Raw genomic sequence first — 12,094 nt, forward strand, 5'->3', positions numbered from 1 at the left:
GCAATGCATTTCACATTTCTAAAGCATATGTTATGCCATAAACAAAAGGAACAAAAGGGAAGTCAGCGCTGGCTCTAGTAGCCAGAGAGTTAATAGACAAGTGAGCAAGGGGAGCTTTCGGAACAGTACCACCCCCAGTGTTTAATTGACAGATGATGTGTCATCTGTGCACACACACCACAGTCATGATCGCCTGGCAACAAACATGTGGTTAACTTCAAAGCAGGATCTGTGGGTTATCACACTAGAAATGAGGCTTTTTTGACCTTTACATACCCAGGAAAAGCTGAGCGGTAGCTACTTTACAGTATGTATGTGAAAGTAGTAATTGTGAGACAAGAGCTCAGGCGACAGACCACTCTAAATGCTAGTTCTTCTCCACTTTCACGACAGAATGACGGCAGTTCGTCACAGATTTCTTTATGCTATGGTCTAGTTCAATGATGTTCTGTCATGTACCATTTTCTGTGTTTTACCATTAGCTTTCAGGACCTTCACACAGGTGGTCAGAAGAAAGTTCTCTTTTAAGGAGGCCTGAGCAAATATCAATAAGGTCGGCATAACAGGCAGTTTGAGATGAATAAGAACTTGTTTTTGTAAGAACTGTGAATCTTGCAAAGCTATTGTAGGAGAATACAAAAATAATATTTTTGTATAATTTAAAAAGCACATTGTCATCGGCATAATTTCAGCATAGCTGCCTCTGACACTTTATCTTTCTGTGTCTAATGCCATTTTTCTCTTCTTTTCAATGCTCCCCACATTTGTTTACCTCGTTGTCGCCTGGTGCTTTTTGTCTGCAGGTTTCCTTGGAGACGGCGACGTGGTCACACAGGCCATCCACGATGCCCAGCTGCTCCTGAAGAGCAACGGCAGCGGCGGGCGAGAAAGAGAGAGAGACAGGGACGGCGGGGAAAAGATGGTGAGTTGATCGCCCCCAGTTAACACACAAACACACACTATGGCTGCACGATATTAGGAAAACATGCGATATGCAATAACGTTGTTGAATGTTGCAATGACGATATGGCTTTCGATAAATATATACAAATGCTTAAGTATATGGTGTTAAAGAATTTCTGCTTTGGTTTCTAACATAGACCCCATACAGTGAGTAACCTACACAGACATTGAAAAAAATTTAAAAGCATTATTTCCATTCCAACAACATTGTTTTATTTAAAAAAAAATACCTTGGCTATGGACGCAGGGACCACAGACAGCTCCACATCACAAGGGAGCGAGCACCCAGTCCGGCGACAGCGCCACCAAGTCTGGGGCAGACCCCCAGGGAGCCAGGCACAGCTCCACTAAGTCCACTTACAGTGTTCATTTGGGGTCTTTTCATACATGATTGGAACGTGAAAAGCAAGCGCGCCCCACCATCTCCTCCGGGTCTTCGGACATTGACTAAGTTATTTTTACCCAGTCTGGATTTATACGTATGTCCGATCACACTGTTTTTGTGTGCATGTCAGTGAGAGGGGAAGAGAGCGAGCGAGACGGGCTGATGAATGCCCGCGCTGCTCTGAAGAAAGATTTAACTAATTTAAGAATCATTATGTGATGATCAGTGTTGACATTGCTGCGTCATTTCAAACAAATCAACTTTAAACTGAAGCGAGTCAGAGACGTCAGCTGAGTCTGTGAGAGAGAAGGAAGTGAGCAGCGGAATTAGTGTGTTTGTGTGTGTAAGCCGTTACCTTTCCCTCAGTTTCTGGTACTATAATAAAGAAGCTACGCAATTCTTTTCTAGTAATCAACCGCTTATAAATATCAATTTGGCCCTGGACAATTGTGATCACTAGAATTTCTTGTCGGACGCAAGATTATCATTCATGTGGACTCAACTTGATGAATAGTCACACTGTTTTAGCTCCGTTTTTGGCCTCCACCACCTCCAGTGCTTTAGCTGCTGAATGCTGCAGTATGTCCATACTTACTAACATGTGGAGGTTTAATCAGGGGTCAGAGTCCGGTTTAGTTTAGTGTAACAGGGAGTCTTGCCCCTCTTGAGGATTTAACTGACAGAAGCTTAACCCAGCTGTAGCACACACAGAAGAGTATTTTAGGTGTTGCCCTCTGGAAAGTGCAGATATGTAAACACTGCACAAAACAGACAAAGAAGTATGCTGTGACAAAGATGGTACTTACTGCTGTTATTGTACTTTTTGTTATTCTATGGTCAGGTTCTACACTGGAAAAATACCAAATGTTGTTTTAACAACGTAACGTAACATGGAAACCTTGCTCTTACAAATCTTAGGTCGTATCGTGCATCTATCTAGATTTGTTATTTATGTGCAAGCTATTAAAACTTCTTGAAATTATCTATTTCATCTGGAACCCGATTGTAAAAATTCTTGTTGTTGTCTTTTTGGGGTTTTGGTTGTTGTAAAAGTTGTCTTCTATTCTGGTCTTGGTTTTCGTGCTCTGAGGTGGTTAAAGCTTCGGTCCCTGCATCATCCTGGAGCAACAGCTGCTGCAGCCTCACAATACCACAAAGGCCTCAGTGTGGCATTGACTGAGCCACCTGCCCTCTTCTCTTTGTCCTCCATAATACTGTACTCTGTGGCTCTCCTCCTCCTCTCCATTATCCTGCTCCATCGGGCCTGTGCTGCTGCTTTAACACCAGGACTGTTGACTGACCTATTTTGGTATTCCACTCCAGCGCATGTGGGATAAATAATGTTTTACAGCAGGAGAATGAATGATAGATAATATGGCAATGGTGCGATAGCTTTGCAAATTCAGAAGTTGTCACCTTCCCATTTCTGCCTTGTCTCCTTGACCTTTCCTCTCTCAAACAATAAACATCATTCTTCCTCCTCCATGGTGTTATAAATCCCTTTCTTTGCATATACAGCTCTGCATTTAAACAGCAGCTGATATAGCGGACGTTACCTTAAATAGCAACCCGTATAACACATAACACCCTCGGACATTAGGTCATCTTTTACTGCGGTCCAAATTCAAATATTCCCTTTGTGCTCGAGTGTGAATATTTGTGTGCATATGCTGAGTGTCTGACTTCACCTGTCTTTGTATTTTTTATGACCACAGGAGTATAAAGAGTCTGCCCACAGCGAGAGAATTTCTCACTCCGAGCGGGGTGACGTCAGACATGGCCGGCCCAGCACCGAGGACCACCTCAGCAGTGACTCTGAGGGTAGGTGTCCCTGGAGGAGCATATTTAATACTCTTCAGTGTTAGGAAGTAACACATTGATGCTAATAAGTAATAGATAGTATAACTAGTTGTGTTATTTCAAAGGCACTGCAATGGTTACCATTATATATTTTACTATAATTCCCTCCTTAGAATATCACACTGACATATAAGGTATCTGAAATTAGATTCCATCATGCCCAGATTCTTATATATCAATAAACATATTGTAAAGATGTAAATACAATCGTATTGAAGTTTTGAAGCTTTATTGAGAAACTGAGAAGTTAGGATGGAAAATGTAGGTGAGGAAAGTGAATCATTGTTCATGCCAAAATGTGTGCTAGCTGGTAGTGTTGACATACACGTGTCCATACAATGTTGTTTTTGCAATAATCCACTTTAAGTCCATTGTGAAGTTGAAAAAACTCCCAAGTGTCACAAGCAGGTATTAAGCCACAGAACAAGCTGCGGCTTGTGCTCTATTAAAGGAACACTACACATTTTTCAAAACATTAAATTAAATAGCTCTTACATGATAAAAAATATATACTTATCTAGCATGGTTAGCCCCCTGTGTATATATATATATATATATATATATATATATATATATATATATATATATATATATACACACACACACACACACACACACACACACCCACATTAAATATCCAAAAGCTACAGTGTACATCTTCTAAGAACCAATGAGAACATATAGCTTGGGCTTATTCTTTTCTCATACAATCGTAACTGAACAGCAGGATGTTTGTGGGTGATAAGAAACTTTACCTAATAAGCATTAGAATATTCACAACCAAAGGTTAATAACAAGTAGTGTTCCCTCCCTGGGACAGAGACATTAAGTTTAAGGAGGAATTAATATCATATTCCAGCACCAGTTTAGTGTGGTCATCTGACTGTAGCCCTCTCCCAGTAGGTGCTCTGTCCGTTTCTGTCCCAGGCAGCTACGCTGAGGCCCGGCCCCCTCCCTCCTCCGGCCACATTAAGAGACCCATGAATGCCTTCATGGTGTGGGCCAAGGACGAGCGCAGGAGGATCCTGCAGGCCTTCCCTGACATGCACAACTCCTCCATCAGCAAGATCCTGGGTGAGCTCAGCACTGGGTAGGGGTGGGTTTCACTCGGTGTCTCTATTCTGAGACACTGTCTGGCACATGTGAGGGCACAAATATCCACCTGCTGCTCCAACTGACACACACACACACACACACACACACACACACACACACACACCTATTTCTGTATGGTATGATGGGGTAAAGTTAATGACAATAGTGATCATTAAAGCAAGACAAATATGTTCCATATAATACCACATCTGTTTTAAAAGGCAAAAAATGTCTCATACAATTGGAAAACTGAAATCATAATGAAACAGACTCATGCCAAGCACTGGGTCTGGTATGACCAGCAATTTGTCACCGAGTACGTCAGCGTGACTGGTATCGTTTTCACATGCATGTCTGTGTGAATAGGGTCAGGGTTAGTGTGTGTGTGGTCCAGGTATTCATGCTGCTTCCGTCTGTTTGTCTGTCTCCCTGTCTGTCTGTCTGTCTGCCTGTTTCTCTGCTTCCCTGTCCATCTGTCTCCCTGTCTCCCTGTCTGTCTGTCTGTCTCCCTGTTTCTCTGCTTCCATGTCTCCCTGTCTGTCTGTCTGCCTGTTTGTCAGTCTCCCTGTCTGTCAGTCTCCCTGTCTGTCTGTCTGTTTGTCAGTCTCCCTGTTTCTCTGCTTCCATGTCTCCCTGTGTGTCTGTCTGCCTGTTTGTCTGTCTCCCTGCCTGCCTGTCTGTCTGTCTGTCTGTCTCCCTGTTTCTCTGCTTCCCTGTCTCCCTGTCTCCCTGTTTCTCTGCTTCACTGTCTGTCTGCCTGTGGAAATATTTTTCAGTGTGATTGTGTCAAAACTGTACAAAATACAGTCACAAAAACGTTACAAGTGTGTACAGATGTGCTACAGGTGTGTCAGCGATAGTCCTGGTCTGATCCCTGAGTACTCAAGTAATACCATTAATAATACTAGTAGTGATTATTGAGTACCAATGGATTGAAAAGTTGTTGGAACGTTGACTGCATTGCTGCAGGTGTGATCCCATCACAAGTTGGTCTCTAGTGTTGGCTCAGGTCACATATTTCTCTGGATCATTAGATACAATGAGGTCTCAGACTCAGTTGACCATGAGCAGAATGGAATGGTCACATTCATGTTCGTCCACTGCTCAACAAAAAGTGAAACGGCCGATAAAAATAAATTAAATAAAAGTGAGGAGCTTGCAGTGACTCTTCCTGCTGCAAATTCACCGTATTCTTTTCTTCTTGTTCTACTCTGCACTGAGAAAAAGGCCCCGGGAGACATATTTGTTGTTTACTGCTCGTGTTCAGGCCACAGTCACTTAATTTTAATGACTCGTCAAGACAGTTTTGGAACATTTAGGGATGTTTCATTATTTTGTAATTACCACTTGTGGCCACAGCGACTGCTTATTCAGCAGAAGTCACACAGACAAGTCTCACTTTAAAAGGGACTTGTTGACATTGAGTCAAGTAAGTTTTAATTGTGATATTGAAGTTAGTTTGTAAAAAAGTGTTGTCCTTGATTTTCTTTTTTATCTTTATTTTGTATTACGATTGATGAGAAACAAAAGATAACTGCATTCTAAAGGTACTTTTAAGGTTTGACTTATATTTGACTCGAATGTTGACTGAATTCTAACTAAAAGAAAGTTTGAGAAAATGATGTTCTCCATTTTGCCTTTATTGGACAGGAAATAACATTAGAAAAGCCTAAACGTGTAACTAATGAGCCGAACTGGTCTCTTTCTTTGAATCGTACATGTCTGTGTGAATGAATTCACCTCCTCTGTTTATTCACTCTTTCCCTTTGTACCAATAAATCTTTGTCTGTAGGTTCCAGGTGGAAGTCCATGTCCAACCAAGAGAAGCAGCCTTACTATGAAGAGCAGGCGAGGCTGAGCCGGCAGCACCTGGAGCGCTACCCAGACTACAAGTACAAACCCCGGCCCAAACGGACCTGCATTGTGGAGGGGCGGAGGCTGAGGGTGGGCGAGTACAAGGCCATGATGAAGAGCCGTCGTCAGGAACAGAGAGCGACCTACACGCACAGGTAGAAACCAGTGCACACGCACGCACGCACGCACGCACGCACGCACGCACGCACGCACACACACACAGGCCAGTTTGCTCTGAGTGTGCACACAACTTTGAGATAATGTGGCTGAATTTGTCCCTGGAAGAAAACACTGACAATTCACTCAATTAGGAGTTTGCTCGACACCTCTCAAAGCTCTTCTTTATTCTTGAAACACAAACAAAAGTAGAGTACTGATAGTGCAGCTCGGCTGTTTTCACTCTGTCCTCGGAGATGAATAGCATCCCTCGCCATTGTTGCCAGTAAATCCTTCAACTCAGTTAAGCTGGAGCAGTTGGAGGTTTGGAACTGTTAACAGTGGTTGTTTTTTAGTGGTTTTCTGCGTCGCTGTCGTTTTTCTTTGATTCACAGATGGACTCACAACATCTTTTCTCTGTGAGACTCTTTTGAGAGGGAAATGTTTTTGTCACTTAATTGAAATCCAACTTTTTTGGGAGCTACAGAGATATTTTTAATAATATTTGTTGGTCCTGTTTCTAGTTTGTGATGTGCTGCTTTTAAACTGAAGATGCTTCAATCACTGGTGCAATATTGGTGTGGGAGGGCACGTAAAACAGTTCATCATATTAACTTCAGTTCCAACAGCCAAATAGACAGTTAACCAAGTTTGCAACCAATATTTTAATTAGTCCTGTGTAATTTCCTGTGATTTGAAACACAGGAAAGTGTTGAGGACTAGTTCACAGTCATTTTGACCATAACTGGACACATGGAAAGGTGCTACCATTAACATGACTTACCTATTGCTATAACGTGGGACAAAGCGTCACCACCACCAGGAAGTAACGTGCAATGGGAATCAGTGCTAACCATTGACTGCATGGAAAAATGGACGACATGACAGCTCCCCAAAAGTGAAACCAAAGCGTATTGATTCGCCCCCTTACATTGTTCTTAAAGATGTTTTTTGTTATTTTAGATAGTTCTCATCACACTGATTATGTTCATGTTCATAGTGTTCATGTTTCTGATAAGTTCGGTTTTAATTACGAATTTTATGCTATAAAAATTAGGTGAAACGTTGTAATTTACTCAAACTGTTCAAATTACATTAATGGCGAAAGAAGGTAGCGTCCGTATCTGGAATATTTTGGCTTCATTTCTGGATAGTGGCAGAAGGTGGCGTTGTCCATCCTTATGCACAGTCTATGGTAATGGTAGCAAGCTAGGCTAACTGGCTGAACTTAACCTTCTGATGTCTTCACTGTTAACAAAAATAGAAACAAAGGACCCTCCCAAATAATTGTACTCATGTAGATTGATATTATGATCATCAGTTTAATGTCTGAGAATCCTGATGTCATTTTGATGGATGGTTCTAAATATAATTTGAAATATAATATCCATGACCTTCAGCTACAGCTGTGGTGTCCATTCACAACAATGGATTTTCTCTACAAAACAAATCAAAACATATGGTAACTGAATTCATCCAGAATGGACTGAGAACCCTGGAGACAATTCATTTAAGCTGTTGACAACTTTAGGAGCACCAGAACCTGCAGCTTCAACCCTCCATTAGCAGCGCATGGAACAGAACTTCTAATTCAGTGACCGGACGGTTTATGCATGCAGCGCATCTTGGTAATCGCAGTTAAAATGTTCCTTTACGTTGTTATGTCCCAATGCTCCCTCCTTGAGACATTTTGATCAAAGTACAAGATGTATTTTTTTTATTTTTCTACTTATGATTCAACCAGCAGATATTTATATCCATCTGAGCAGAGGTGCTTCACCTAACATGAATGCACCTCCAGAACCAGAAGAGCCTTAAGATACGGTAACTCCACGCCACTTGATTATGGCCATTGAAAATATCTGCCCAGAATCTCGGACACTGTGTCCAAAATTGTATTTCCCTTTTTTTCAAGAAACAAAAAGTCATTGCAGTCTATCTTTCCTCGCACAAAAATAAGAATTACAATTTTAGCTCAACTTTGTTTAAAAACCAACAATCCAAACATAATCATTCACATTAATTTAATGTACATTTAATAAGAGGGTCACCCAAACCTCACCACCTCAATCATAAGTAAGATATTTATATATATATGTTTGACAACCAGCATGTTACAGTCTCTCTATGTCTTTTCAGTCAAACAGAGCCCCAGCAGATCCACTACTCCCACAGCGATGGACAGTACGCTGGCAGCGCTGGCTCGGTCTCCGTGGCAACCATGCCTTTTCACCCCGCGTTACTGGAGCATTACCTGCCACAGGTCCCGCCTGCCCCACGTCGAGTGGAAGCCCACGTCGCGCCCACTTCCCTGCCCAGGGAGAGAGAGAGGGAACGAAAGAGGGAGCAGCCTCTGTACAGCGAAGGAGAGGAAAGTGACGGGGGAGAAAGGAGTGAGGGAGAACTGGTGCTCCTGACAGACTGAAGGGGGAGACCTGAAGAAAAAAAAAAAAGGAAGATGGAGGCGAGGGATGGGAGGGTCTGCGAGGGTCGCTTTGGAGGAAGTAGTTCTCTTTGTTGACAGCCGGAGAGGACGAATGGAGGATGAACCAAGGAAAACCGGGAGGGATGGCTGGGTTGTCATTGAGTGAGAAAAGTGCTCCTCTGTAAGGAAATGTCACACATAGTCCCTTGTCAATTAGTAGTCTCCAGCAAAAGCCAGCCCCCCACACACACACACACACAAACACAGACACAGATATATATATAAAGGTGAATTTGTAAACTCTTATCTTAGTTATTTCCCTTCATAGGCATCATTGCATCCGCTGCTTTGTATTAGAATACAGAATTTGAAGTTTTAATGTCATTAATGTAATTTTTATGGTTTAATCCCTTACACTGCTTTTTTTAATATGACCATGGTGACTTGGTTAAAAACAAAATACGCACAGGGTTTAGATTCACCAGAGGAAAGTGTGAAATGAACCATACAAGTTCCACAGAGTCTGTTGAAGGAACAGCCGAGTAACGGCTCTGGCTGGAGCAGTAGGCCTACAAGTGATGAAGCTGTATGTTTTCAGTGTGTCAGTACTGACCCCTGCTGGTAACGGTTGGTTACAGCTAAATGAAGACAAATCATATGAAGACATATGTCTATTAATGTATACTGTTACATCCAACCCTGACTACTCATGGCTCACATTGTCTGGGTTTGAAGAGAGTTATAGAGAATTATACAAACATCACATAGGTTTCTATACTGGTTAAAAAGCTGCGTAAATGGAAAAAAGTTAGACTTGCACACTGATTCTAAAACACAACATACTGTATATTTATAAGGACAACATTGCAATCAAAGTCAGACCTTTGCTCAGCTAAAGGAACAAAATAGACCTGATGAAGATGAATTGCACTCGGATCAAAATGTCTTTGAACCGTTTTGTGCTTTGGAGTCAGTGTGCAGACATTATTGGATTTGGGCAAGTTATAACATCAATTTGATTTTAAAGAAAGACGGGGGAGGGGCAATTTCAGCCTTCAGTATTAAACTTGCAAATTGCAAAGAGACAGATTATGTAAAAATAACAAAAGGTCAAATATGAAGAGGCAGATGTTAAACCACCAGACACACTGGATCCTACAATTCCCACAATGCTACTTGACACTGTCTTTCATTAGAGATGGGAAGAATGTAACTTTCTGTTATATCTCTGAGCGTAAAGTGTAAAAAGTTCTGTGTCTTTAAATCAGTCTCTCTTAAAAAAACTAAAAAACATGGCAGGTATCTAGTAAATTGGTGGGTCAACGCAGAAGTACAATAGAGTCAATTTTCTAGTTCTGGGATCAGTTAGTGCACCTATTGGTTTTCAATCCAATATCAATTAAATAATTTTGAACCCTAACACCTGTCGTGGGCCGGATAATATGCAGTAAATCGACAAACTCCTCTTCCTCGCCCTCCCGACATCACACTGTACAGTTGAGCTGTGCTGCGTTAGGCTGTATTTGTGTGTCTATCAGTTCTCTCCTCATAGCACGGTGGGTCGACCGGGGCCCTACCTGTTTTTTTATACCTCTGTGTTTGATTCTTTGAGTGTTTATTGATTGTCGTGTTAAGCACCTCCTATCTTTGTATTCAAATGTCTTTTAAAACGCAGCCTTCCGCACCACTGCAAGAAATATTCAAATGAAAGATGTTTTTTTTCTCTTGAAAAAAGACATTCAAGATTTTCTAGGAATCGTCATTTTCTTGGTGCTGGTGCATTGGGCCTCGTTCCAGGGGATTGACATTCTGGCATTTTTTTCTAGAATTCTAGAATTTTCTGGAATTCGTTTCTGACTTGAAGACTGAATATGAAACTTAATGTTTTTGCAGTGACAGATCAGTCAGTAGGCTAAACAGTTGTCTTCTCATTTCATCTTTTACTTTGTTCCACAAACAACTAACAGATAAAACAAATCATCCCCAAGTCCCTGTTTCACACTGGAGAGGAAGCTGCTGGTGTAACCCTGCTCTCTTGTGATGGATTTAGAAAAAAAAAGTAAAAGGGACACACTTAGTTTTAGAGAGACTTGAACCACTGGTCAAATAATGAGAACAAGACACCAAAAATATCCACAGGGCCCCATCGGCTGTGTTGCTACATGACAACAATTTAACTTGCTGAGTTACATTATGATTTTATTAAAGCACTTAGCATAGGCCTATATACTATGTTCTTAGAAAGTAAGGCGGGATTTGTGGATGGATGTAATCACACTGAACTGGTTGACTTGGAAATTAAAGCTGAAAACCACAATTTCTTCTGTTGTAGAAGCTTATACAAGTTATTTTTGTACATGTTAGCCGTTTGGTAAGACATGTTGATTTGTGTCATGCTGCAGACTGTGCTTTAATCTCCCCTGAAGTTTCAAGTGAGAGCACCACCTTAAGAGTGATTGTATTTTGGATAACTTTAAAGGAAACAAGACAGCCTTTGTTCCAACAAGCATGCTACCTGATGCTAACGGTTTGCTTTGTGCTAAGTGGCTGTAAATTCCAAAATAACTCAGAAGCTGAGAAATGCTGAGTAATCTGAGACAAGCAGTAGCTTAATTAGCATTCTGCTGCAGTTCAAACAACATGTAAGACAAAAAAAAGGCTAAGTAGCCTCCCAGGATCACTTATCAGCAGCTCAACATGAGGCCACGTCAAGTAAATACAACCATAACGAAACGTGTTACAACCTCCTCGTCAGCATGATCAGCTAATAGCATGTTGCCATTAGCCTGTGGTAATCTGTGGCTGACACTTCTGGCCACATGGCTGGTGTTGGTGTCTTTGTTCTCATCACGCAATAAACGTGTTGACCAGTGGGACAATATAACAAAAACTCAACACAAGGTTGACAAATCAAAAAAGCGGGGCAAGGGAGATACCAGACGTCAGGGCTGTGTAGAGTAAACATGCTGGCTTTTGTGTACAGAGATGGATATCAGAGGAAAATGTTTATCTTATTTTGGTGGAGACACCCTGAGGAGTCTCTGGCCGTTAACCCTGCTGATGTACATATAAAAAGAGACTATTTTGTTTATAAGAGCTTGTGTAATTTAAAGGTGTACATTTCTCTATGTTTTCAGAGTTGTGTGTTTTTTTTCTTGAAAGACAATAAATTGGTTGTGTAAATTGTGTGTGTGTTTCTTTTTTTAAATAAGCTTAAGTTTCAGGGTTGTTTGAAACTCTCCTTACAGGCCCTGGTTGGTTCAGTAATTACTTTGCTCCATAGTCCAGGTCTCCCAGAGGACGTTCCCCCGGTTGTACACAGCCTCAGCTCATGCCAACATTCACACATTATGACA

General features: G+C 41.5%; 1 protein-coding gene across 7 annotated transcripts in view; it reads left to right on the forward strand.

Annotated features, from left to right (window-relative positions):
* Positions 1 to 11,921, forward strand: part of LOC118104723 (transcription factor SOX-13) — a 45,713-nt gene extending 33,792 nt beyond the window's left edge. For 4 of the 7 annotated variants that reach the window (XM_035151808.2, XM_047339325.1, XM_035151804.2 and 1 more), the window contains exons 10-14: positions 804 to 922; positions 3,064 to 3,169; positions 4,109 to 4,282; positions 6,096 to 6,312; positions 8,453 to 11,921. In XM_035151808.2, the coding sequence (XP_035007699.1) occupies positions 804 to 922; positions 3,064 to 3,169; positions 4,109 to 4,282; positions 6,096 to 6,312; positions 8,453 to 8,738 (902 nt within the window). In that variant the 3' untranslated portion in view covers positions 8,739 to 11,921. The remainder of the gene's footprint in view (positions 1 to 803; positions 923 to 3,063; positions 3,170 to 4,108; positions 4,283 to 6,095; positions 6,313 to 8,452) is intronic. The other 3 variants (XM_047339324.1, XM_035151807.2, XM_047339327.1) reach the window with 1 other exon arrangement.
* Positions 11,922 to 12,094: the final 173 nt, after the last annotated feature.

The sequence above is a fragment of the Hippoglossus stenolepis genome, chromosome 3 (genome assembly GCF_022539355.2).
Source record: "Hippoglossus stenolepis isolate QCI-W04-F060 chromosome 3, HSTE1.2, whole genome shotgun sequence".
NCBI classification, from domain to species: domain Eukaryota; kingdom Metazoa; phylum Chordata; class Actinopteri; order Pleuronectiformes; family Pleuronectidae; genus Hippoglossus; species Hippoglossus stenolepis.